Genomic DNA, 21,474 nt, shown 5'->3' with positions numbered 1-21,474 from the left:
ACAGCAAGATGACAAGTGGGTGTCACCATTAGACTCTCCACACACACAAAAACGTTATCTAAAACATCATCAGCCAGTTTAATAAATAACGTCCTTGTTTGAATTTGATGGATACATTTTGCCATGTGATCCAGTCTGGCAGAGGTGCGCTGTGCGTCAAGCAGGATGTGACTCCTCTCGAGGTGGGAGCGCTTGGCTTGCTTCAGTTACTATATGGAGAGACTCACCTCCCAGCTGATCCCGTTAATTTATCTCTCCCCCCCTCCTCCTCCTTCTCCTCCTCCTCCAGTACCCGGTGTGTTGCCCCCCTCGCGGTAGGTTTGTCTTCTGCTCTGCTCCTCTGCAGAAACGCTGGAGCTGGATGTCCGGACACTTGCTGCGCTTCTCTTAATGAGGAGGGACCGCAGGAGCAGGAGAAGTACGGAGAAGGAGAATCACTCGGACTCACATGGTGAGCTGCTGTGAATTATTTCTCCCTCTTTCAAAATGTTTATTGGCTGGGACTCTGTGGTACTTGATGTGTTTGCGAAGTTTTATCTCTGCTGAAGTCGCGCGTAAAATGAACGGCAAGTGTTGTTTGTCACTGAAATAGAGGGCAAAGAAAAGGCAGAAATTCACAGAAATTTATTTGCAAAATGTACCTTAAAATTCATCAGAGGAGCATTTAACACTGTGTTGTGTTTTCTGGTCTAAAGTGTCTAATAATTTACCAAACGGAAGGAGTAGCCTGATGTTTTTAACGACATCGCTTACTTATGCTTAGAAATTCAGCCGATATGCATGTATCAGACTTTTTTATTATTATCTGTTATTGGCCTATATATTTTTTAAAACATAAATACTTGGTTGTTTACGTTAATTCTACACTGTATTTGACTGATTTTAGTGCATAAACCTATTAGACTACAGACCAAATGGGTGAGTTTGCATATTAATATAATATATATATATATTAATGAATATATAAATTGTTTTCATTAAACCACATGTTTTTACTTTACAAACTAGGACCGAATTTCCTTATAACTCCTTAACTTGAACTTTTTTACACATCTTGTTTCTGCATGTTGCCGCTGGGACAATCCCAAATCTAATATGCTTATAATTGTAAGAAATGTTAAGCATATATGTTCGATTTTTGTCAGTGTGTGTTAATAAAAAACAAAAACATAAAACGTGAACATAACGATTTTTAATTAGCTGGACCTAAATTGGGAGGGAAAAAAATGTCCTTAATGCCAAACACATACAAGACTAATTATCAAGATAAAAAAAAAAAATCTGAATTAAGTTGTTTGATCAAACTGTGAAAGCCCAACACTGTAAATATTATTGTTCCTCTCTGTGAGATAAAGCTAATTGACTGCAGCCAATTTCTGCTTAACAAGTGCAATTAGCTCTGCAGAATGGAGGCAATTAGTCTCCGGGCTTCACTGTTGGCTCTTGCCAAAGTAATCAGACTAAATATGATAAACATTTGTGTTTAATGAACCGAAGCAAGTGAATCATTATTCTCAGGTCATTAAAAGCAACGCCCGCAACCTGCGTGTGACTGCAGGCTGTTTTCCTTTTAAGGTCCGTCTGTAGTTCATTAGTTTCCCTAAAATCCCTTTGCAACACTTGTATCCAAGAGAAAATATACCGTATTTGCTTTAATAGACATATATGGCAGATTGCTGCTTTTGTTTTAACGATGCAGGGGCGTCATGCAGTTTTACAGTCGGGGCCTTTAGTGTGATTAATTAAAACAGGCTGTTTATTTATTTTTTATAATCTGATAACCAATTTTAATAATACATTTGCCAATAAAAATTATGGGTGCTTTTTATTTGTTTTTGTGCTCATAAAGAGTGCAGCTCTGGAGTATTTTTGTGTTTTTGTGTCACCACCTGCTCCTCTTTATTAACCCCCTGTATGACACTGTGGATTTAATTGACACACAATTACAACCCAGAGGCCTTACTTGAATTTCCATCATGCCCGAGGTTGTCTTTGGCATGACTGCAACATGGAATCACAATGATTTCATTTCCATCTGTTCCTCAATATCAACATGTGAAGCTGGAGCTGCTGAGAGTCTTGCCAACTTGTATGAGGCTGTAAATATCAAGTGGGTGACATGTGTTTTTTTATTCAAAAATGAAGTAAGCAGGGCTCATGGGTCAATGCAGAAGCAGAGACACCCTCCATGTGTCTGTGGAGGTGCAGTTGGCCCCTGGGGGCCCCCGCACATGCACCGGATTGGCAGTTTGTTGGAGGTGCAAACGTGAAGGACAGAGGCCTTTAGCTAAAGATACAAGCAGTGATAATCCATTTTGTGCTGTCTGTTGCTTTCACCTCCCGGGGCTGCCCCACTAAAATTAGATTATTACACCTAAAACAGAACTCCTGGAATCTGCTCCGTGTGGAATAACACACACATGGGCTTCAACTGTGCAGGCAGGAATGCAGTTTGAGAATACAGACCGCATACGTAGCCTTTCTCTTCTCACCCGAAGCCCAGTGTTGTATTTCTGACCAGCTGAGGACAATTGCAAATTAACAAAGGTGTCAGTGTGGTAACATGCACCAACAGGTGCCTTGGTCCAGCTTCAAACGTGTAGGCTATAAGAGAGAGCTTATATAATTGATCATATTTATTTAAAGGCTCTGTGTCTTAGAGTAGAGCTGCAATGTAGAACCCTGGGAAATCTTCCCAGCGACTGTCGGCCTGATATAAAATTGTCTGTTTATTTGTACAAGCCACAATTTAGTCTTTCGAAACTCATCACAAAGCGGCAAAGCAATTTCATTTGAACATATTTGCCTCCGTCTTGCCGGCCAGGGCTGTTGCCCATGACGAGGAATGTTAAAATGTGTGAGACAGGCCAAATCCAGCTCATCTGTTCACCAGAACAGCTCCAGACCCAGACAGGCCCACAGCTCTAAAGTGTGGACAGGCCAAAGAGAGTTTACAGGTAGCAAGAGAGAATACCACACCAGAGGTTTCTACGCTTTATTTTCATAACTTACAGCCCTCAAGTCCTGCTAAATCACAATAAATGAGTTTGTTGTAGCAAAATAAAGCTCTAAAAATGTACATTTATAGGTCAAAACACAACAAATTTCCCATGTTGCTACTCCGTGGTTATGTATATGTTCCTTGCCTTTCCTCTTAGATTCTCTGCCTTGCAACTGCCATTAAAAAACAACAGAAGATATGCAGTACATAAATACATAAAATATAGAAATAGACATAAACCCGCAATTATCAAAAAACAAATAGCTACAAACTCCTTCATGCTTCCTCTTGCGTCTTCTCTAATAGATCTTTATTCCTGTTTTATTACCCGATGGAGTCACATTTCCCTCCAACAACCCCACCATATTACAAAACAGTATTAGACAGTATGATACTGACTTGTAGGGGATGAATACTTACTACTTTATATTTGTATTTAATGTATATCATGTTGGTAAGATATGATTTCACTTTGACATATTTGTGTTTATCAGTGTCAAATAAGCCATATTAAATCTACTTTGATTCAGTGTTGTAAGACAATAAAACATGTAAACATCCAAGACGGTGAATATTTTTTTTATAGGCAATGTATATGAACAAATTCTAACCATAAAATAATGCATTTGTTTCTCTTCCTGACATTAATATTTTGGCTTCTTTAAGTGCACCAGACACATTTCAGCATGATGAAGAATAGAAGAAGAATTACTTTAGGGAAATAAATAGGGACTGCAGAGCATGAACATGAGCGCTCTCCTCTGTTCGACTATGCTGTAAACATGCCCCCAGGTTGTCAGCAAGTATTTTTCCAGCCCCTTGCCAGCCAAGCATAGCTGCTTCTAAAGATCACCCGCCGGAGATGTTGATCTCATCTTACCACTATTTGGCTGTATAAGCTTTTTGAAAGACAGAGATTGCTGCCAAGTTATTTCAAAACTTTTTCTCTGAAACTTGATGTCTCCAAAATTAAGGCATATTTGTATTTTTTAAGGGTTATGTTTTCTTTTCTCAATTTGTGGTTTACTGGGGAAAAAGAAACAAACGAACATGTGCTATTTGTAGTCAATATGCATTAACTGCACTTTACAGTGAATGCCGTTCATCTTCAACGTGTTCTTCCAACACCCCGGCCGTGTGAATTTATGGAAAGCAGCGGAGAAAAACCGTTGAAACCACATCCGGTGGGTTCCGGCGGCGGTGCCAGACAGATGATCTGGTTTTGGAAGAAGAGAGAGTCTGGATTTGGCCTAGAGGGGCGCATTAAAAATCTCAGGGGCCTCTCTCAGATGAGCATCCATTTATCAAAGTGGTTGTAATGGGCCGATGTTTAATTAGTCATGTAATGTGACAAAGACAAGAGCAAGTGCATGTCATGGGAATGTTAAACAACCGCCCCCTTTCTCTTCTAGTCTTGTGTGTTTCACTCGTCCCAACCCTGAACCCCCACCCGCCTACGCTCACTCGTCATTCTTCATCCAGAATGAATTCTTCCACCACTTCCCTGAATCCTCTAATAACCTTTACCCTGCTCATAATCTCTTTGACAGTCTTCCCTTCTTATGCAGCCAAGACATTGACACCATATGAAACCAGAGACCTAATTAATCACCTGATCAACTTATAAGTCCTGCTTTTTATCAGTGCGTTCAGGTTCCCGTGGGGCATGTCTTGACACATCAGGAATGACCAACTGAGGCATTCTGGACCCCAGGAATGTGGCTCAGTGGCACCAGGGTCACAGTCAGACCACTCATCACTGCACTCGTTGCTTGTAGCGTTTCCTGTAGCAACACCACAAAACAGGGGCACATTACATGCCTGATTTTGGCTTTTGTCCTCAACCAGGTTTGGTTGATCCACTTTCTAGCATGTCTTTGCTTTTGGAGGTCAGGAGCAGAGCAGATTGTCCGAGGCAACAGAGGGAGTGCCATGGACTCCTCACAGGCCCCTCAAAGCTGTGTGGTCCCTGAGGGAAGCCTCATATTTCGGTCGTTGGCTAATTGAGCGGGATGACGAGGCCGGAGAGGATCTCAGCCCCGTCCTCTCCTACGGGTTTGGTTTATGAAGCCCTGCTGACTTTGCTGTCAGTGTCAAACGCTTGTTAGGACATCATCAATCTCGCAGCAGTTAAGAATATTCCTAGAACAGAATGAAGGGGGCAGGTGATAGATGGGTAGGGAGACGGAAGAGCAGAGGAAAAGTTGTTTGAAAATGTGGAAGGAAGGTAGTTATTGATGAGAAAATGACCTCTTAAGAGGGAAGAATGACCCAAAAGTAAAAGTGGAAGGTGCTGAACTTTCATAGAAACAAATAAACAAGTGCTTGTTGGGAATGTGCTTCTGGGCTTCATGTGAGCAGTAAAAACAATAAATCACTGTTCCAGAGCAAGTACATGCATTGTTCATTTTGTCCACATGCCAAAATTAATGCTCTCGGGTATCAAATCTTGACAGAGAAATAAATTACACTCATCACCAGTTGTAACAGACGGGAAGGGATTTGTTCGCACTGCGGACATACACAAGTCTGTGTTTGTCTTTACCACGGAAGTATCCATGTAGGGGCTCAAGCCGAACACACATTTCGATCTATAAATCATTTCCTACCATCCTCAAGACTAATCTCCTAAACTCTTCTCCTTCCCTCTCCTCATTTCGTTCTGTCTTTTTTCTCATACCCTCTTTTCTGCTCGATAACACTTCACACCACTCATGCTCAGGCACTTCACTCGCCTGCAGCACTGGCCGACGGTAAAGTGATTTGAAAAGGAGAGCCATAAACGTGATGGATGTGGTCCAGCTCTGGGTTTAGCCCCAGCTGTCGGGCATGTTTTTTGTCATTTCAGACAGACCCGCTGGGTGCGCGCCCTTCTTCATCCGCACTCATCCACTCTTTTTGGGGCTGAGGGGAGTTTTAAGACGAATGTGTTCTTAAAGGCTGTCAAGGTCACGGGTTCAAACCAGTGGCCAACACTACTGTGAAGATCGGAGATTACATTTTTACGGGATGAGATCTTTACTGGCATCTACCAAAAGCCAATAAGGTCCAGTTGAAGTGATGCAGTGAGCTGGTATCGTGTGTTTTCAATAAAGGCACAGGTGGTCTATCTTAGATTTCCTTCTTTGGCTTCAAATGCAAGTCATATAAATCAATCACTTTGTGTTTTTTTTTTATGATCTAGCTCCCATGGTTTTCTCTTAAAAATCATTTAAAAAATGTCTTCCACAGGCTGGATGACATGATGTTCCTACCCTTTTCCCCTCCCCCCTCCACCTCTCTCTTCCCTGTTTTCCTTCTACTCCTCCTTTTCCTTCCCCCCTCCCTCGTCTCCTCTTCCCTTTCCCACACCCCATTGAGCTGGACTTCGCCTCATGACCCCTGCTACCAACTAGACGGCCGCCCACGACACTGCCTGTCGGAGTTCATCAACGCCGCATATGGCATCCCAGTCAATGCTAGCCACTCGCTACAAGGGCCTGATTATGACAGCAACATCACCACCTTGACGGACCTCCACAACCCCCACAACCTCACCTGCTGGATGGCTCACGGAGGTCCTGACACCGGAGAATGGGTCCTCACGCTACCACTGGGCCGCCGCTTTGAGATCACTTACATAAGTTTGCAGTTCTGCCAGCAGGGGGAGCCATCGGACCCCATCTCCATCTCTATTCTCAAGTCGATGGACTATGGACGGACATGGAGGCCGATGCAGCACTACTCCAACGACTGCCTTGGAAACTTCAGGCTGCCATCCCAGACGGTGGCCCAGACAAGGCACCAAGAGACAGAGCCCCTCTGTTCAGACCCTCGCCCCCTGCAAAAGCAGAGGGGCGGCATGGTGCTGGCCTTCTCCACCCTGGACGGACGGCCATCCTCTCCTGATTTTGACCACAGCCACACCCTCCAGGACTGGGTGACGGCCACGGACATCCGTGTGGTCTTCCACCAGGTGTCCAAAGACACCAAGGTGGGCAACTTGGATAAGAAAGAAGAAGCACGATGGCGTGATGGTGCAGAAGGTGACAGAGGGACTGGGCTTCTGAGGTGGAGATCGGGCTACAAGGTGCGCACTGGAGATCAGGTCGACAAGTTGAACACAGATAATACACTGGCATTTTTTGAAAGGGAGACAAAAAACTCAGAGATAACGGGGAGGAACAAAGGGGTGAAAGTGGACAAACATGGAAGGAAGGGTCATTATAAAGGGTCAGGTCAAGATGAAGATGGACACAATGTGACCAGCAAGGAAGGGGGTGATAGTTTTAGTACGGACACACTTGCTTCATCAAAGAAAGGCGGGAAAGGCAGAGGGCGAGGCCGCAAGAAGGAAAATAATCATTGGCTGCCTTGCCCCAATGGAGGTTGTAATTGGACAGTTGAGGGGCGGAGTAGGAGCAACAAGGGGCGGGAACTGAGGAAGAGGAGGAACAATAATCTCAACACAAAGCAAAGCTCCATGAGTCTGCAGGTGGCCCCACCCTCTGCTTTTGTCCGAGCACCCCTGGCCCTCTCGGACCTGCAAGTTGGTGGCAGGTGTAAATGTAATGGACATGCTTCGAGGTGTCGCCGTGACGACACAGGCCGAGCAGTGTGCATGTGTGAGCATCACACAGCGGGGCCAGACTGTGATGTGTGCGAGGAGTTCTACTGCGACAGACCATGGCATCGAGCGACACCCACACACCCAAACCCCTGTGTTGGTGAGTCCTGCATCCTCTTGCTGAATGAAAATATTTTTAAAGATTTGTAATGTTGTACCCTGCACATTTGTTCATGTTTTTAACTATTTTTAAATGATAAATAAACATATGCAACACAAGCCATACTACAAAATATATTATATAGTAGTATACTGTAAATCCTCCTGATCCATGTAAGGGGTACTCCAGAGATTTGACATTGCACCTCCATAAAGCTCAGTGCAGCAGAGGCCAAGATACCTGACTGTTTCTAATACAGGGGAAGACAGACTTAGTTACAACAAGATTGAGCACATACATACATATGATTCTACTGATTGTGACTGATTGTTTTCCAGTTATTAGTGAGACCCCATGTGTTTCAAGGGAAACAGAGATAACACATAGCAAAAAGTTTTTTATTTTGAGAGCGAATTGCCCCACAACGGGAATACATTTGTATTACATCTTTTATTTTGTTGGTAACTGTTGTATAATCGCAATATAACACGAGAGGGTGAGCTTTAACGTCATTATTAAAGCACACCCTCTCGTGTAATATTGCTTAAGCGATAATATGGACAAGCTATTTGAATGTGTCTGTGTTTAACCGGTGATGTCTGCGTTGTGTTACTCAGTAATGAAGATGCCGATGACACCGGGCCCCCCCTTTGTGCCATTCTCCTGTGAGAGAGGAGCTGGAGTGGGCACTATTATTTACATGTTGTTTACATCTGTTCCTGTGAGAATAAACAGAGATCGGGGTGCCGTGGTTGCCTCTGCGTTTAAGGCCCCGACCATGAACCGCAACATCCCTTGTTCAAGTCTGACTTTTGTTGCATGTCAAATCTCCATCTCTCTCTTCCGTCATGTTTCTGCTCTCGACTCTATAATAAATGCATAAAATGCCCAAAAAATACTTTAAAAAAGAGATCAGCTCCATAGAAGTCAGTGTCATCGCATCGTCATTACTAACCAACACAACAATGATGCCACCACTTAAATAAGCATTCCTCCTGTGTTTCCCAACCCCTGAACCTGAAAGTTACCTATCAAAAAGGAACCAATCCAAAACATTGGATGTGAGATCTTGTGACGATGTGATGATCATTTTCTTCATTGGTGTTCATTATTTCTCTCCCTTGTCCAGCCTGTGAGTGTAACGGCCATTCAAACAAGTGCCGCTTCAGCATGGAGGTGTTTCAGCAGTCGGGCAGGCGTAGCGGAGGTGTGTGTCAGAAGTGTCGCCACCACACGGCCGGACGCCACTGCCAGTACTGCCAGAATGGATACACCCGCGACCACAGCAAGCCGGTGAACCACCGCAAGGCCTGCCAACGTCAGTCACTAGATGTGTGTGTGTGTGTGTGTGTGTGTGTTTACAGTGTGTGTGTTTGGGACAGCATTAAGGGGAAGAAGGAAGTGTATCCTTGTTAGTATATTTGTGCATATGTGTGGGTGAATGACCTTGAAAACATTCCTGGAAGATGAAAAGCAAATCATAGTGTGTGAGAGACAGTATTTATGTCTGACTGTCTGAATGCATGTCTCTGAGTGTGTTTACATGCCCACTCTGTCTCTGTCCGAGCGTACAGAAGTGTTTATGGGGTGGTTACATTGTGAGAGTGGACAGCTATTCCTGTTAGCGATACATACACAAAAACACACACAGACCCCACTGAGCTGCCACCTGTATCCCCATCGTTACCACCGGTTGGCATCTGCTGTGACCCCTGACCTTTGACTGGTCACATGTCCTAAGTGACTGTGACACCCTAGCATGCTCATGTAGAAGCTTGACCACGGGCCTGAAATATCCATAGTTAGTGGGCTGTCTGTGAGCTTGACAAAGGGATAAGAAAATATGAGCTATGATTAAACATCCCCATATTTTATCACTTTTTATGCACGAAACAAAAGCAAACTTTAAATCCATATCCTCCACCACACAGACTTACATCTCAGCTTTAATTTATTGATGCTATATTTCACCGAGTTACCCTTCAGAGGCCAATTACTCATTTTCTCCAGTCAGGTTGTTTGGACTCATTGTAAGGATTTGTGTAAACATTACTAGAGTGTGAGCATAGCTGCTGAAGTGTGGCTTCCTCTGTCTATCTGTCTTCTCTCATTGGGTCTTATCCTGTGATAGCAGTGCTAAATAAAAAGCTTTGCAATGTAAACCATATCAAATCCAGGCAGTAATCATTATACAGCATCACAACAACCAACATTGAGGGGGAATAAAACAGATAAGAAATTAATTTAGATACAGGATTGTTCTCCAGACTGAAGGGCTAAAAGCACCAGGGATAACGATGGAAATAAGTCCAGGACCTTATTGTTCTATCCCTGACCAATTTTGATATGTTGCAAATATATTAGTGTTGTCAGTAAATCATCCCTGCCATCATGTGACATTCAGTTGATAGCTCTATGCAGGAATTTGTCTTTGTTTGCCCAACAAGACAGCTACAAAATAGCTTTTATGGTGTTAGTACAGGTCTTGTGTCTTTGTTCAAGGACACTCCCTGAGGACGGATGCTGTCAAGCAGGATTAAACCCGTGTCCTGTCACTGATGGATGGTCTTCTTAATTCTTTCTATTGACCAGTTTTTGGTTTAATATATCTTTAACTTGCTTCCTTGTTGTCACAACTCGACGCATTCTTCTCCACAAAGCCAGGGCAGCTCAACAAATACACTTGCTTGTTTCCATGCCTATTTTATATTCATACAAATGAAACATATTCACATGTGGAAGCTGCCCAGTACAACCACGTCTTTTACGGTTGGCCACTGAAAATCTTCACTGGGTATCTGAACCAACCGCAAGACTACTTCTTTAAAGCTGCACTACTTAATATTTTTGTACTAGCAATGTTTCGTGTATTATGAACCCACAAAGATTGTCACCCAACTCTGCAGTTCCCCTCAGGTCTACGGAGCATATTAGCATCTTTCCGCTCATTGTTTTGGTTTTACAACCCACAACTTTACTGTTTTCGTTCACCCTCATGGCTCTCATCAGTGTCGTATCCAGTAGGAAGCATTTTTCAACAAAAAAGTTTTGATAAACCACCTGCCTGGCACCAAACAGCAGACAGGCAAAGTTAGCGACTAGCTAATGACCACATCTCATCTATCAGCTAAAGATCCAGATATTTCCCTCAGGAGTTGGTGGAATCCAAAACAGAGATAAAAGGATGGCGAATATTGGATATACAGTTGTCAGATGGAGAGAGACTATGCAAATTTTGTCTGTCTGCTGGATGTGAAACTACGCATTTGTTTGCCAACACATCACTGCATTAACTTAATAATGGCATGTTATGTCTGTTGGATTTTGAGCTTGTTTTGCTGCCCCCAAGTGGCGTAAAAAACATAAATTATTGCTGCTTTAACCTCAAGGCTACAAAAAAAGACAACAGCATCACTTCCCTAATCTTCTCATTCTCTTTTTAAGCGTGTCAGTGCCATGCTTTGGGAGCAGTGGGTCACTGGTGTAACCAGACATCAGGTCAGTGTCTGTGTCGAGAAGGGGTGACCGGCCTCAGGTGTAACCGCTGTGCCCCGGGATACAAACAGGGCAGGTCCCCTCTGCGGCCCTGCATACGTAAGTCTTAATGTTTATTCAGAAACTGGAAAGCTGCAAATAATGGCAGTTATCTCAGAGAAGCAAAGGCAGAAGTAGCATGACATTTTAGCGCCTAATAAACGTTTGAAGAGGAGGTCCCCAATCCTGGTGTTTCTTGACAATGACCGTGGCCTTTCCCTAACCTTATCCAAGTAGTTTGAGTTGCCTAAACTTAATCAAGCCTTTACCATGAATGGGACAAATCAGAAGACAGTCATGCACTTACAAACCAATCAACATTGGCTGGAGAACTTGTTTTAATATGGATTATGAGTCTTAATTTATCTAAACAAAAAATGTTCTCTCTGCATTCGATGCATGACACCCTGCTAAAATAAATTACAGACTTTTAATAGTTTGTTGTCTTCTGTTGTCATGACAAAGTGACCTCTTTAATTTCTCCTTCAACCTGATTTGCTTGTGGCCTAAATGGATTAAACCTCCTATCGAGCTCTCTAAACCTTTATCAAGTAGTAGCTCAATATAAAAGGGGCCGCTGCTGTCCAGACTAATTTGGCCCAATCTCCCAGCGTGTCCCCTTTTCATCATCCCTAGAGACAGTTTCCATAGCAGCATTAACATGAGCTGACCCCTACAGGGAAACCTCATCTCCAGCTGATCTGGGATCCGCGTCAGATCAAGTGGTTTGTTGCTACTCATATCTGTGTGCCTGGCCAGCACCGACTTCAGCCATGAGCGCTAATCCACGTGCACTTCCCCGGCTAATCGCACGAGTGCCGACAACTACACAGGCACTGACGCTATGTAAGCCCCAATCAGGTGACATAGGGAGCCAGTGGTGGTGAGCTTCACACCTGTTGTGCAGCTCAAAGCACCCCCCATCACAGGGCCCAGACTCATAACTCTCCCAGTGAAAGGAGTGAGTGAAAGAAAACCTTGTTTGTTTTTACTGCCAGACCATCTCAGGCTATGTATAGCATCTCTTACCCCCCACCACCACCTCTAACACCTCCTCTCATCAGACAGACCAAAGGGCACGCAGCAGCCCAAGATGATCTTAAAGTTAGCTCCTACTGAACCTTTTTATCCACACCTTGAGCAGCACAGGACGTCCACAGAATTAAATATGTGTCTCTGCTGTCCTCCCGTGCAAAGGCAAAACACAGTAACTGCATATTTGGTCAAAATTGAGAGAAAAGAAAGCCAAATAGATAGCTAAAGCATGAGAGCTATATGAAGGGAAGGCTAGCTGGTGAGATAGCCACAACTAGACTTCACTTAACTAAATTTACTTACTGTTTGCTTACTGTTATCTGCAAATGAAAATATGCAGTTATTATAGTTATTCCACATAATAAAATGAAGCCGTAGCTAAATCCAACCATGATGGAGAAAACCCACTGCTAAACTCCAGCTAAGCTAATGTAACTAACCTTAGCTAAAGCAAGAGAGCTATATGAAGGGAAAGCTAGCTGGTGCTTAGCTAACATAATGTTACCAGATTTCAGTAGCTGTCATCTCAGCTTTTGACTCAAGTGGAATTCATGATATTTCCACCACCTTTGAATTATATATTTTGATCATTCAGATTGTAAATTAATTTATTACATTAGTTATAATATAAATATCAATAGAAGAAGGACAAACAGACCCCTAGCAAGACATTTATATTTAATTCCTATGAACTATGGAACCTAAATAATCAAAATATAGTTTATTTTCTTAAACAAACTAGTTACAATGGACAAGAAAGCTGAATTAACACATTTTGTTGGTAGATACTGCATTTTCTCCTTGCACTCTGAAGAGTATCCAAAGTGCAGTAACTGCATTTTAGAATATTATAGGTGATGGTCTGATTTGTAGTCATGTTGTCTTGTTTACTTTTTTGTTGATCAGATATTTCTTGATTTAAATAATGTTTTCCCCCTATTTTACATTTCCTTTAGGCAAAGTTTGTGTACAACTGCTTGTGTGTAGCTATACGTTTAATATTTGAAAAGTTGGGCTTCTTTTATTCAATGAAAAAAGGTTGTTGTAGATAAATCAGTTTTATATTCCTCACAAGATATCGAGAAACGTATTATCTTAGTGTGAGTAACAAAACTCAGGTATCGTATAGGCACTGGTATCTAAACATTTCAAAAGGTACCCAGCCCTGCTCACACAGGTATCCTTCATTTGCCTAATTTTGACTTCTCACACATACTTTATGTACATACACACACATGTGTATGTACATAAAGCACCTTCCTGTGTTTTAAAAGTGGGGGACAGTCAGCTGGATGGGGGTGTAGGGTGTCACTGGCCCAGTTGTGTCAGAGAGGACAGGACACGGACGGGGGGGACTGAGTCTGAACTTGGTAAAATATGGCTGCACTGTCACACACACGCATACTTTTACAAGAGGCCTGGATAATGTATGTACAGACCAGCAAGTTGTTCATCTTCCATCTACAAGTTCCCACACACACACACACACACACACACACACACACACACACACACACACACACACTCACGCAAACTTTATTAGACTCTGTTTAATGTTTGAGACAAAACCATACAAGAAGTGATGATTTGACCTTATTAAATTACCAAAAGCAAAGTTTGTGTCTGTGTGTTATTTTCAAGTGAGCAACAGAGAGTGTGTTTTCCAGCATCATAAAAAAAGGACCACACACGTTTTTGACACTTGCTTATCTTCTGTGCAGACATGCCCCACGCACCGAGAGGCATTCAAGCATAGCACACATAACACACACAGTCTGCAACAACCTGACAGCTCATGTAGGTAGGCTGAAGCGTCTCTGTGTGTATCTGTTCCTGTCACCTGTTTGAAACTGTGTTTATGTTTGCAGGAATTCAAGAGGTCGCACCGACCCCAGTGTACCAATCTCAATACAGCATAGGTGAGTAGATTTACAGGGCAGAAATGACACGGGCTTATATTTTAATCTATCAATAAATACATCTGATACAGTTTGAGGTGATCTTTCAGTGTCTCACCTGTTAGCATGTTTCCACAATTATTTAACATTTTTATATTAAGTAGGGTTGGGCGATATTACAGTATATACGGTGAGACAATATAGCTTTGTCTACCATCAGAGATTTTTCAATACTATTTATACTATGGTAACTACCCCTTTAACATCTCTGCTTGTATTTGGTCATTGTGAGTAATGTCGCAAATCAGTGAGCAGGACTGTTTGACTTATGGTAATATTGGATTTACAGGATTTTTTTGCATCAATGTGATGAATTACTTTGAATTTTCAAATATATAACTCACAGGACTAAACAGAAATTCCTTCATGGTTATTTCATGTATAAACTGTTTGTCAGTTTAATTTTAAAAAATGTATGATATCACAGTAAGAAATTACACATGATAGACGATTTTTATCCATATCGCCCAACCCCTAATGTTAAGTATGTATGAATTATGGTCTTCTTTTTTTTTGTCCAAATATTGGTTCATCCACTCCTTTGTATATCTGTTTATCTCTTTTGATCTTTTTGTAAATCACACTAGTGTGAAAGGTGCTAGAATAAAATGTACAAATAAGGAATGTTTGAGGAACTCAAACTTTCTAAACTATCCTGTTAACCCTGTTGATGTCACATCATGTACAACATACACATTTATAGCACTTCTATGTAATCATATATCAAATTAAAAATCTTCTCTGAAGGCTTACCATGGGCCACATTTCTTCAACAGGGGGGTCCTTGAATTGAGACTCTAACTCTAACTCCTCATGCAGTAGCTAACCACTCCCTCCTAGTGGCGGCTTGAGGAATGTCCCACCTGCTGCAGTAGAGGTCATCTGTTAGTCACAGGATACTGTGATGACAAATAGAAGCAGCCATATTGTAATTAGGGGAAAAGACATGTGCTGATATGCTTGCTATGAAATGATACCCTCTCATTTGATGCATTCTCCCCCCCTCCCTCTCTTTCTCTCTCTGTTATAGCGGAGGAGTGTGTTTCATACTGCCAGCCCTCTCAGGTTAAAGTCAGGATGAACTTGGAGACCTATTGTCTCAAGGACTATGGTTGGTGTCATGTTTTTTTATTTATTACCTTGTCAAAAAAGAAAAATAATGATCTAATTTCTCATTGATTCTGCCACAAAGTTTAATCCATATTAAAACTGCATTTAAATAGATTTTTCAACATATTATAACGGATGTTCAGACATGAACAAAACAAATGGATCTACAGAAAATTTTAATCATATGTAACCTACTGTATATCTGATGAATGAAACTAAATTTGGGTCACACAAAACCTAAATATTTAAAGACTGAAAGAATCAAAATAATAGATAAAAAAGGATAATGATACAAAAATATAGTTTAAAAAATGTGTCTTTATATATATGTTGCATCTGTTTCTTTCTCAGTGCTGAAGGTGCAGGTGAGAGGGATGGAGCGTTCAGGTCCCTGGTGGCAGTTCTCCATCTCAATCCAAACCGTCTTCCGCACGGGGTCCACCTCCCGCGTTCGCAGGGGCCCCCACTCCCTCTGGGTCCCTGATCGCGACCTCAGCTGCGGCTGCCCCGCCCTCCACGTGGGCCGGACCTTCCTCCTGATCGGTGCAGAGGAGGGGGAGAGGGGCTGGGGCCCTGAGGAGAGTCGCCTGGTGGCAGACCGCTCCACTCTGGCCCTCCAGTGGCGGGAACACTGGAGCCCCAAACTGAGGGGCTTCCGGGGGCAGGACAAGAGGGGCCGCTGCCCGCCAAATCCCCCCAACAACCACCATCGCAGGGAGCAAACAAAGCCCCAGTCTGGGTACATCCCCCCTCACCTGCTGACTGAGAAAGACACCGAGCCTCACAGCACGAACACACACTCTGTGAATGTGGACAACACTCAGATCTCAGTGGTGCCGCACACACACCCTCACACAGACCGCAAGGTTAAATCCACAGAGGCGACTCCCACGCCAACCACACTCGCTCTGGTGTGCTCCACTCAAGGTCCTGGGTGAAAAACAAAAATCATAGGGAGACGTAAAAATAACAGGAAGAGTTTTTATCCTCCACCTTTCCGGACATACTGCAAAAAGAGCTACAAGGAGAGGAAAGTGCTCTTTTTTACAGTGTCAGGAGAAACAGGCGTGAGTTTGCTCCCCCGGCCTGGAGAAAGTTCAGAGAACTTCAACAACACACACAAACACATACACACCTGTTATGTGATGTTCAAATGCTAAGGGTTTTTTGGAGGGTAAAGGCCAACTTTCTGCTGCAAAACTCACCGATGATGAAAATATTCAAAAATTCCACCAACAAAATTATTGCAATGTGAAATATTAGTTATAAAATTTTAATATTTTCTAATAAAGAAGCTTTTGAAAATTAAAGTTTGACTAAACTCTGACTGAAATGCCATGCAGTATTTTTTGTCTTATGAAGATTTTTTTTTTTTTAAGATTATTTGAATCATATTTATTCTTGGATCACTTTTTGTACACACACAAACAAGGAAACACTGACAGTCTAAATAAATAACAGTAGTATACAAAATTATTAAAGGTTAAATATTCTACCACACATTTGTAAAATTCATAAATCTTTTTATCTTTACATTTTTTTCAATTATTTCTTTACTAATCTTCTGAGCCTAAAATTGTGCGTCTGTAATATGTCCAATTATTTTCTAATACAGTTTTGCCTTTTTCTGCTTTTGCCCTCTTCACGTGTGTTTTTAGTAGTTGGGATAAAAGCAATACAAGCTCCAGGTCACTCACACAAACATTACATAACTTACATTATTTGGGGAAATTGACACTATCTACAATCTGCTCCCTCATTGGACAGCTGACACAGAGACCAAACTAACCTGAGCCTCATTTTCTAACCATATAGGAATCCTCAGATAGACTGTTACGAGCCCAGATACTGATCTAAAAAGCATTGGTCCAACCTGTCGTCATGACTTCTGTTTCCATTTGGGAGCTATGGCGTCATAGCCCAGGGGAAATGGTGGCGGTGGGGTATATTAAGACAGATGGAAGAGCTCCTATTTGTTGAGCAGCCATGTTGTTTTGGTTGCGGCCGTGTCAGTGATTGGCTGTGCCACTGTGCTGGAGCCTGTGATTGAAAATAAAAAGAGAAAAATAGACTCGCTGACTGATGACACTGAGGGAGTGTCTGTGGGCTTGGTTATTTTATACTCAAGAGGTCCAAATGTCTTCACAAGCTTCTTCTTGGGGCCACATAATAAACGGGGTCCCTATAGAAACTATACTCAAAAGATTCTTTTTTTTTATCAGGATTGTGATTACAACATTTTGTTTCCTTAGGGCCCCCAAAATTTGTTCTAGCCAGCTTAGCAAGTAAAGAATATCAGGCAAATCCAATATGAACATATTTTGCTGGTCTGTAGTGAGTGCTTAGTTGCAAAGTCACAAGTATGACCTGCCGACCAGTAAAAACCATTTAAGTCAACTGCTTACCAGTAGGACAGGGGACTCACATTTCCTACGGCAGCTTAGTGTCAAAATTGTGGAAGTGTCAACACAGATTGTAATAGAAATCTCAATTATAGTTCTATCAAATAAAAGCAAGCAATACCTGTGGGCTGTTTGGTAGTGCTTGGTTTTAAAATCAACAATAAAAATGTTCTTTTAAGTCTGGGCTTTCAACAAATAAGATGGGTGTGACTCTGCAGCTGTAAGCATTATCTTGTAAAATCACAACAGTGCAGAACTATTGTTTGGGTAAGGTTAGGGTTAGCACTAGTTGTGGGTAAAGAAAACATAATGTTACAATGTTTTCATGCAACCTGAAAAGGCAGTGACAAAAACTGGTAAAAGTTCAACCAATCGAGACTCAAAATGATTCATTTTAATGGCTGCACAAGAAAAAAACAAGCAAACACATGACAGCAGCTATAACAGTTAAGCATGTAAAGCAGAGTGCAGGGTTACGGTCACATCCGCACATGTATAATAATACAAACTTGTGTGTGTGTCAGAGGGAATGAGAGGGGGGAGGGACAGACTCTGTGTGTGTGTGCGTGTGTGTGTGTGCGTGTGTGTGTGTGAACGCGAAGCACCTGCTGCGTTGCTGCAGGAAGCACCTGTCAGCGGTCGTCTCCTCAGTGCAGCCTCTGTCGACATGAGGGTTTGATCCTAAAACTCCCCAAACACACACACTTACACAGACACTAACAGACAACTTAAGCCCACGACTGGTTCTGCTGCAGGGGGGGGGGCACGTCATCTGCGGCTTTGTCCACTTTAAACCGACAACACACTTTTCTGAGCTGCTGTGGAACATCAGCAGTGTGTGTTTGTGAGTGTGCGGTATTATGTTTACAACCTGCTGAGGGTACGTTTTACGAGAGGTGACTCCTGCGCTGCAGCCACAGCCAAAGTTCAACTAGCCCTCTTGCAAACACGCGCACTCACTCTTATTTTTATCCTCTCAGTTCCTTTTTTTCTCACACACACATACACACCCTTCAAATGTCACTTTACTCACTTCTCAAAGCAAGTACATATTTTCCTCACACACTCCAAGTTGTTGTTTCACATCCAAAAGCTCAAGTCCAACTTCAGCAAGTTTCACCGTCACACTGTTTTCAGGACACACACATACACACACACACACACACACACAGGGCTTCTGTTAACCTGAGAGGCAGAGGGTCAATCCCTGTGATCCGCAGCCTGCATGCCTTCCATACAGACACACCGCCGACACAGCAACCTGACTCCTAGCTAGATTAGGACTAATCAAGCATGGCACAGCTCCGGGCAGCAACACCATGACACACACATGCACACACACACACACACACGTATATATACTGTAGTACAAACATGTGCACTCCAGCAGCATTCGCTGTTTTAAATTTCCCACAAATTATGGCCAAAAGTAACGGAGTGAAATGTTATTTTCAAGAGCAAAATCATTGCCACCATCATTGGACCACTGAACCTTTTCCATATTCCCCTCTTTTCATAACTAAGTACATTCACTCGAGTACTGTACTTAAGTACAAATTTAAAGTACTTGTACTTTACTTGAGTATTTCCATTTTTTAACCACTTTCTACTTCTACTCCACTGCATGTCAGAGGCAAATATTGTACTTTTTACTCCACTACTTTTGTCTGACAGCTTTAGTTACTTTTCGGATTATAATTTTTCATGACCTTCCTGTTCAGTGAAAACCATGTATCTCCAACTTTGATGATTTTGAATTTGAATTGTTCTTATATACTGAACGATGAAGTTTAAAAAAAATTAAAACCCAACTTCGATCAGCTGGAAAATGCATCGTCACAAAGCTGAAAACAGGCTGTTTTTCTGAGCTCATGAAAAGTACAAACATATGATGATCTTATATGTAGAATATAATGCATTGCTGTAGATTAAACTACCCAACAGTATATAAAGTAATACCTTTGCTTTTATGCTGATAACACTTACATACTTTCACTTAAGTAAGGTTTTGAATGCAGAGCTTTTACTTGTAGTGGAGTATTTTCACAGTGTGTTATTAGTACTTTTACATAAGTTAAGGATCTGAATATACTTCTTCCACAACTGTTTTTCGTCCATGTGTCTGTCTCTCTTCAATCACACAAAAAAAGCAGAACAGCACAAAAAAGAAATGCCTTCAAAAAGCTCTCAAACTCTGACATGTCCTTGAAAAATAATTTCAGCAATTGCGGTTTGTGCAGATACTTCTTATTCTTATTCAGCTCATTTTGTACGATCTTTCTTCCATAGTCCAGAGGGGATTCATCCCTATTATGTCAAAAATAATATCTGCATTTGAATTACTGTATGGTGTTTGCATCCGCAAAAAGTCTGCTGAATTGTAGATTAAATGGATCCCAATCATTCTTTATCCATGAGATAATATCATTTGACCAGCAATTCATGAGAATAACTTTGGATGACCAGTAGTGTGTCAAAACTGTGGACACGTGTCAACACAGACTATAAATATAGCAGAAAATATAAATAATAAAAAAGCAAATTAACTTACATACAGTGTCAGCTCCACCTTAAGAGGCCCACATTCCTGTGACGGTCTCTGAACGCTCAAAAACACACAAGTCGGTTGCAAACAAGGTTGTTTTTTAGTTTTAGTATTATTTTTTTATTATTATTTAGTAAAAAAAAATAAAAAAGAGCTGACCGTAACAATAAAGTCAAGGTCAGAAGTTTCATGTTGATTTGTTACGTTTACTTTCAAAATAAGTTTATACAAATGACTCAATATGTAGCAAAGAATTTCCACATAAAAAACATTACTGTATAATCTTTGTAGATAAGACAGTTGGTAAGAACTTAGTGGGAGTGTCGAAACTGTATGGCACAAGTGCTGTCACATGTCCAGAATCTGACTTGTAAAAAGTTTCCCACCAGCCCCAGGTGTCGACCAGTCGTCTGGTCCAGTCTTTGGTCACAAATGTCTGGGACGTCTCAGGCCTTCCTCAGCTTTGTAGTCGGTAGTCTGAACCTCATTTTGTCTTTGTAGTCGTCAAGCGCGACTTTATTTTGGCAGCCACCGTTTTAGAGGCAACAGGTGATTTATGATGCAGAGGGCAACAGGGTGATCCCACCATTTTCTTTCAGTTTTGTTCTGGATGTTGTTATGGCGTCTACACACAGTCCTCAGTCTATTAGTACTGGAGGGCTGGAGTCGGGGGCCAGGATTAGCGATCAAAAGAGTGAGGGGGGTAAAAGGTTGGGGGTAACATAAGCCCGGCCTGCCCAGGTGGTGTGGTTGAAAAGAGACTCCCATCTGTGGCGTGGATGGGTCGAACATGGGCTGTATGTGTATGTGTATGTGTGTTGGCTTCCAACATGTTGTGTATGTGTGTGTGAATGACTTTTATGGGGCGTACACTTCGGGTGAACTCCGTCTAGTTGGATTTGAACCGTGACCGATTGGATTTCAGGCTCGGGGAGGTGACCCCTGACCTTTTAACAACATCTGCACCCCTGATTTTTCCTCAAACACATTTCAACTTCACGTTACTCCCTGTGCCACCCAGTCCATCTGCCTGTACAAGTACAGGAAACAACACTGTACCACAAAGAAATACATTGTTTTCTCCACTACAACTTTAAAACGACAATTTTCCCCCCACTTTTGAGCTTTTGCTTGTTCTACATCCTTTGGGAACCAAGAGTAGTAAAAGCCTCAAGTAAAGGTT

The 21,474-nt window shown here is 42.1% G+C and overlaps 1 protein-coding gene and 1 long non-coding RNA gene across 3 annotated transcripts; one reads left to right on the top strand and one right to left on the bottom strand.

Annotated features, from left to right (window-relative positions):
- The first annotated feature begins 214 nt into the window (after positions 1-214).
- On the top strand, positions 215-16,671 carry ntn5 (netrin 5). 2 transcript variants are annotated; one of them, XM_044185111.1, is made up of 7 exons: positions 215-451; positions 6,233-7,707; positions 8,837-9,025; positions 11,152-11,301; positions 14,145-14,195; positions 15,265-15,345; positions 15,696-16,671. In XM_044185111.1, exons 2-7 carry the CDS (start codon positions 6,243-6,245, stop codon positions 16,280-16,282), a joined length of 2,523 nt encoding a protein of 840 aa, XP_044041046.1. In that variant the 5' UTR covers positions 215-451; positions 6,233-6,242; the 3' UTR covers positions 16,283-16,671. The 2 variants fall into 2 exon arrangements, with proteins under 2 accessions (XP_044041046.1, XP_044041044.1); XM_044185109.1 differs by lacking the exon at positions 11,152-11,301 and having other exon boundaries at positions 327-451.
- LOC122870726 lies at positions 16,366-19,226 on the bottom strand. Its single transcript, XR_006376650.1, has 2 exons — positions 18,352-19,226; positions 16,366-17,384 (listed from the first exon to the last, which is right to left on the bottom strand). It is a non-coding gene; the product is annotated as an uncharacterized LOC122870726 (long non-coding RNA).
- Between the last annotated feature and the right edge of the window lie 2,248 nt (positions 19,227-21,474).

This window comes from Siniperca chuatsi, linkage group LG22 (genome assembly GCF_020085105.1).
Source record: "Siniperca chuatsi isolate FFG_IHB_CAS linkage group LG22, ASM2008510v1, whole genome shotgun sequence".
Classification (NCBI taxonomy): Eukaryota; Metazoa; Chordata; class Actinopteri; order Centrarchiformes; family Sinipercidae; genus Siniperca; species Siniperca chuatsi.
The sequence above is the reverse complement of the archived record's forward strand: the minus strand, read 5'-3'. Positions and strand labels throughout refer to the sequence as shown.

Excerpts from the sequence above, each read along its gene's own strand:
- ntn5 (XM_044185111.1), top strand. The coding sequence starts at position 6,243 with ATGATGTTCCTACCCTTTTCCCCTCCCCCCTCCACCTCTCTCTTCCCT. Across the intron at positions 11,302-14,144 it reads CCCTCTGCGGCCCTGCATAC|GAATTCAAGAGGTCGCACCG; the intron begins GTAAGTCTTAAT and ends TTATGTTTGCAG. Across the intron at positions 14,196-15,264 it reads CCAATCTCAATACAGCATAG|CGGAGGAGTGTGTTTCATAC; the intron begins GTGAGTAGATTT and ends TCTCTGTTATAG.